The sequence below is a fragment of the Quercus lobata genome, chromosome 6 (genome assembly GCF_001633185.2).
Source record: "Quercus lobata isolate SW786 chromosome 6, ValleyOak3.0 Primary Assembly, whole genome shotgun sequence".
In the NCBI taxonomy this organism is placed as follows: Eukaryota; Viridiplantae; Streptophyta; class Magnoliopsida; order Fagales; family Fagaceae; genus Quercus; species Quercus lobata.
Window position 1 is genome coordinate 28811195 of NC_044909.1, and position 6657 is coordinate 28817851.

General features: G+C 31.1%; 1 protein-coding gene across 1 annotated transcript; it reads right to left on the minus strand.

The window, feature by feature from the left end:
• Positions 1-558: 558 nt before the first annotated feature.
• On the minus strand, positions 559-3057 carry LOC115949645. Its single transcript, XM_031066933.1, has 3 exons — positions 2970-3057; positions 1721-2350; positions 559-1233 (listed from the first exon to the last, which is right to left on the minus strand). The coding sequence occupies exons 2-3, from the start codon at positions 2063-2065 to the stop codon at positions 715-717; spliced, it is 864 nt and encodes a 287-aa protein (XP_030922793.1). The 5' UTR covers positions 2066-2350; positions 2970-3057; the 3' UTR covers positions 559-714.
• Between the last annotated feature and the right edge of the window lie 3600 nt (positions 3058-6657).

The following is a 6657-nucleotide window of genomic DNA, read 5'->3' on the forward strand; positions in this document are numbered from 1 at the left end:
ATATCAATTTTTTTTTTTTTTTTAGTTTCTTTTTAAGATAGTATATTGGGGAAAAAAATGAAAAAAGAAACATGAGATCTAAAGAAAAATGACACGTATCTTCTTCTTCTTCCTTTTTTTTTTTTCTTTCTTTTTTTGCATAATGTTACTATTTTTTTTTTTTTTTAAGAGTAAAATATAAAAATCACCCATAAGGTTTGGGACTAACCTTAGATACTATCAAGACTTTTCAAAAATATCTATTTTTTCTCATTAAGGACAAACAACACTTAACATTGTTTTAAAGTTTCCTAATTCTCAAAGTCTACTACTTCCTTTTAATAGCTTGTCTTGACTACACAGGTCTCATGATGATTGCATTATGACAATCATAAGCGCAAAAGACTGTGTGAGTAAGAAATTGTAAATAAATAGCAGCCAAAGATGGAAACAAAACCAAAGGAGTAAGACATTTTTCAAGCGGTATTGAGTGGTGTTTGTGGTCTAGGTACAAATTGGATTTATACTTTTTGTGTTTTATAAGCAATCAAAATTGTCATATGACCAAAAAGAGAATGATAAAGATAAATACTACCAAAATTTGTTATAAATTCGAAACTTTTTCACCATATACAAAATTATAAGATCTTGTATGTAATAGATCAAAAAAAAAAAAAAAAAAAAGTATGGGCAAAACCGTAAGGATTTTAGAGCTACTGCACTTCTTTGTAAATATCAATTTCTTTCTTTCCTTTTCCTTTTTCTATCTTTCTTGGTTGAACAGACCGTTTGTTGAGATTCATCAGCTTCAGCAAGGCAATTCAGTAGCTTCTCGAGATCCTCTATGTTAATACAATCATCCAGAGAACAAGTGGAGAAATTATGTCCAAGTCCAGAGGTATTGCAAAGATCTCCCCACTCTTCTAAGATTTCAGATACATCAAATGGTGATGCTGCTTCAATAGTTCCATTATGAACAAGTACAGATGTATTTCCCAGATCTCCCAACTCATCAATAATTGCAGATACATCAAAAGGAAATGCAGTGTCAGCAGTTCCATTATGATTAAGTCCAGATTTATAGCCTAGATCTCCCAACTCTTCAATAATTTCAGAAACATCAAAAGGAAATGCTGCATCAGAAGTTTCGTTATGACTAAGCCCAGATGTATTGCCCAAATCTCCCAACTCTTCAATAATTTCAGATGCATCAAAAGGAAATGTGGCTTCAATAGCTCCGTTATGACTGACATTCTGCAAATTTGTAAAATTCTACATTAGAAAAGATTAAAACTTCAAAGAACATTTGCTAGCAAAGCTTCAGAAAAATATGTTAAATGCAATCATAGTAAAGGGAACTCAGCAGCTTCAGCCTCCCAAATTATATTATAAATTAAGGTGAAGCCGTTTAGTTCAACAACTTTTCGTTCATAAATGATATTATCAACTTTCAGGGGCAAAGTACACCTTCTCTCCAATTGACAAATGTTTTAAAATGTAAATTCAAATTTTATATGGAAAATAGCACATCAAAAGTATAGAGGGTCAATTAAAGGAATTCTTGCATCAGAAGCTCTTTTTCTGGAAATACAAATTCAGAACCTTGATAACCATTATTTGTTTATTCACAAGCAACACTCTTTTTATTGTTCAAAAATACAAGTGAGGAACAAGCAAATATGGGAATGGAAAAGATATGAAGCTTTATGTAAAAAGGTCAGTAGAGATTTCAAAAGCTCACCATAAACCCACAAGGTCTCTGTGGCAGTGGATCAGATAGATCTGACAAAGATATGAGCTGAGCAGCACCACAAGGATTGCTAGGAAACAGCTCTGCATCAGTATAATCATTGTATCCAGCATAGAGGCCATTACTTGGAATGTGATGAGATTCACCAGCTTCAGGAGCAAAATTCAGAGGCTTCTCGAGATCACTCATGTAAAGACAATTGTCCGGAGAACCAGTGGACAAATCATATCCATCTTCACTTGGTCCAGCTGCGTAGCCCAAATCTCCCAAGTCTGAGTAAATGGTAGATTCCTCGACAGGGAATTCAAAATCCAAACCGGAGTTACTTGATTCCATAACTTTGATTCGCAGTATCCAATTTCCTCACGAGGAGTGAAGAATAATAATTCGTAATCTGCTGTACCTTAATCAACAAATAGCCAATCCCTTTTCCCAACAATGCAATGAGAATGAAGCTAAAATTGACACAGTAACAAAAGAAATCAGTCAAGTCCAATGCCGAAACAATATCTTCCAAGAACACCAGAGCCTCCCCCGGTTCACGAAGTTAAAATTGCACCAAATGATTGATGCATGCTTGTTCTTGAGATAAACTGAAGGCATTTGGTGCAGAATATAAACCTGAAATTTAGCCACACACTGTTAATAAACAGCCCCATAAATTTAGAAGCAAAAATAAAAACCCAAAACAGAAAATGATAAGGGGAAAAAAAAAAACAACAATCATTAACTGATCATATCTTAGTAAAGAAACCCCCCTGAAAAATCTATTTACATTAAAAGGATATAATATTAAACAAAACCCAAAACCCAGGTAAAGTGAAAATTGAAACAACTAATAGATGTTTGACTAAATCAAAACGGACCCAGATAATTATTTGATAAATAAAACAGACCCAGATAGTTAATTTCTTGATAAATAAAAGAGACCCATATATTTATCCCAAAAAAAAAAGAAAAAAAGAGAGACCCATTAAATATTAACACGAAAGAAGAAAATAAACCAGAGAATTAGTAATAGAACTAACCCAAATCGCCCACAATAAGAACCATATAGAATGAAAAGCAACAAAATTTCCCTTTTGTTTGGCAAATTAAAGCAAACCCAGATAATAAAACGATCAAGGCTACCCTAATTCTGATCGCATAAACACAATAAGCGTAAAAACCCTAAATTTGAAACTCAGATGATATCATCAAGCAAAAAAAAAAAAAAAAAAAAAGAGCGAAAGAAACGTACCTGAACAGAACTGAAGCGAGAGAGAGAGAGAGAGAGAGACACCGAGACTATTTTTTTAGTTTGAAAAAAGAGCGAGTGAGTGTGACTGTGAGAGAAGGGTTACCGTTATATAGTAGTACGATAATGTGCGTTTTTATTACGCGTTTTTATTTTTATTTTTATTTTTAATTGTACTTTCCCTCTTAATTAATTAATTATGGGTTAAAATTAAATTAGTAATATATACAAATTGTCCCTAATCTTTAGAAAATTAGGTTAAATTGAATTTTTTTTTTAAATGTATATTCTGTTTCTCAAATTAAGATGCTCAAACTCACTTTCAGTAATTAAAATTACACAAATATTAATTTTAATTTGAGTTCTAATGGATCAAATTTAAAAATAAAAATAAACCAAAAAAAAAAGGAAAAAGGATTTTTTTTTTTTTTTTTTCATTCCCTTTTTTATGCCTACATTCATATAGTATCAAATGAGTCAAATCCCCCAGGCTGAGGCGGCTCCCTATGAAAATTGGTTTTTGAGTCGGCAATCAAAGGAGTTGGTGAAGTTGATTGATTGGTATATTTGGCTTCGGTCCCATCAATATCATTCAAAAGAATACCCTACCCTATCCACCACATCACTAACCCTAATGTCCCCTTTCTGTCTAACAACACGTATTTGTGATCTCACGTTTTTTTTTTTTTTTTTTCCTCATCACTTTAAGATTTTTCTTGGGGGGGATTTTTCATTTATTGAGGAAAAAATATATATTTCACATGAAATAAACTAACGCTAAAGGCACAATTTTTTATTGATGATCTTGATAAATTTTTTGAATTTTCACGGTCTGATGGGTATTACAATATGAATAGTGCACAATTTTTAAGAAAAAAAATCTGTTAGATTTTTTTATTTTACCGAATTTAGTAATGATAAGGGAAATTTGTATATTACTAATTAAGTAAAAGAAATTATACAGTCCTCTGGTGTACTACGTCATTTGTTCATCATTTCACTAAAAGACTCACACTTGTTTAAAATTGCTAAGTCAAATCTCACTTGTTTAAAATTGCTGAATCAGGTTTATGTTTAAAAAAATTTTCTAACTCAGTAATTTTAAACTGGTGTAAGTCTTTTAGTAGAATGATGGACCACGTCACTTGTCCACTATGTAAACCTTATAATTTCTCAAATAAATAGGGAGTATAGCTTGATTAAATATATTAGTTATTTTTTAAGGAGTGCAATTAAACCTAGAATCCATTTTCCCATTTTACCCCTTTTGCATAACTTCTTTTGTTTTAAGGACAAAGTTTGATAACAAACTTAATTGTAGACCAAAGGCTATAACGCCACTTAATATTTTTTTATTTTTTGAATGTGAATTTTGACAAATCCATCATTGAATTATATTTTCTTCTTATATCTTTCATGTTTGCAAAATTTGAAGAACATCAAAAATCAAGAGTTATGTCATCAATTAAATATTTAAATTTCGAGTTTTTGTAGTCTAAAATTATACATAAAAAATAAGTTTATAAATCGAATAATAGATAACATCCGATTTGCATGAAATTTGATATGTGTTTTAAGAATATAAAGAATATACAATCCAACTGTTAGATTTTCAAAAAATATATATTTTTTATAGTTGTAGCCTAAGATTTCAATAAAGTTTGTAGCCAAACTTTGTCCTTATTTTAATTCTTTCTTTACATTTTTTTTAAACATACTTTAGATGCGGAGGATCATGATAATTTTGACCACATTTGTAAAACTTGCTAACAGTGTCAAGCAATTATTATATAAATTTTCAATATAATCAATTTACATCATAACCATATTCCTCTATGGTAATTTACTTACGAGTTCATATCAAAATTTTTTTTTTTTTGGATTCTTTTTAAGATAGTATATTGGGGAAAAAAAAAATGAAAAAAGAAACATGAGTTCTAAAGAAAAATAACACGTATTATCCTCTTCTTCTTCTTCTAAATGAAAAAAGAAACATGAGCTCTAAAGAAAAATGACACGTATCTTCTTCTTTCCTTTTTTTTTCTTTTTCTTTTTTTGCATAATGTTAGCTCTTTTTTTTTTAAGAGTAAAATATAAAAATCACCCATAAGGTTTGGGACTAACCTTAGATACTCTCAAGACTTTTCAAAAATATCTATTTTTTCTCATTAAGTACAAACAACACTTAACATCAAAAATATCTATTTTTTCTCATTAAGTACAAACAACACTTAACATTGTTTTAAAGTTTCCAACTTCTCTACCTTCTTCTGTCAAAAAAAGGTTTCCTACTTCTCAAAGTCTACTACTTCCTTTTAATAGCTTGTCTTGACTACACAGGTCTCATGATGATTGCATTATGACAATCATAAGCGCAAAAGACTGTGTGAGTAAGAAATTGTAAATAAATAGCAGCCAAAGATGGAAACAAAACCAAAGGAATAAGACATTTTTCAAGCGGTATTGAGTGGTTGTTTGTGGTCTAGGTACAAATTGGATTTATACTTTTTGTGTTTTATAAGCAATCAAAATTGTCATATGACTGATTCTCAAAAAAAATTGTCATATGGCCAAAAAGAGAATGATAAAGATAAATACTACCAAATTTTGTTATAAATTCGAAACTTTTTCACCATATACAAAATTATAAGATCTTGTATGTAATAGATCAAAAAAAAAAAAAAAAAAGTATGGGCAAAACCGTAAGGATCTTAGAGCTACAGCACTTCTTTGTGTTCAAATTTGCCTAAGGGCTTAAAAAAGAAATAAAAAATAAAATGAAAAACTGGCAAACCGAATGGATCGGCCGACTGCCCGAACTTAATCTTTTTTTCTTTTTTTTTTAGATTTTTCTTGGTCCGATTCGGTTTCGGTTTGTATTTTTGAAAAACCGAAATTAGTCAGTTTGGTCTTGGATTCAGAAAATATTAAAATGGAATTGCACCAAAACTGACCATATTGAATATTAATATATACAATTTTTACCAAGATTGTATTGGTAGGATAGTGGTAAGGACACGTGAGTTGCATGCATTTATCCTAGGTTCGACCCTGCACTGTTCTCCCTTTCTCTCTCTTTTGTTTTGGTCACGCCACTCCTCACCTTCTCCATCGTTCCTGCCTTTCTCTACCTCCCTCCTTATCACCTCTCTCTTATTTTGGTATGTTCTTTGAATCTCATTTTCTCCTTTTTGTTTAATTAATTGTCACTTGTTTGTGTTGATTTTTGTGTTGTTTGTTTGCTGAAAATACATGATTTTTAGTATATTTTTGTTGTGTTTGCTTAGTGCTTGGCATTTGGGTGCAGAGAAAATATGGGAAAACAAAGGGAAATAGGTTTTCTTTTCTTTGACTTGTTTGGTTTTTAACAAATGAGAAGAAACCGAAAACTGACCGACCCGAACCAATTGAAAACCAATTAATTTGGTTCAATTTTCCTTACTACGGTTCGATGTCTGACAAATACGGCAAAATAAAAAATTTCGGCTTGGTGGAAAAATTGCCCTTCTGCTTGACCGATTTCACCCGTAACACCATTACTTCAATAGAACTGCATTTTTTGAGCTAAGGATCTTTTCTTTCTCTCTTTTTTTGTTATGGGTAAGTATTACATGGATGATGTGTCTAGAGTCTAGAACCCCCCACAGCCTTACCCTTCATTCAGTACTTTGGGAGTCAAGGATCTACAAGA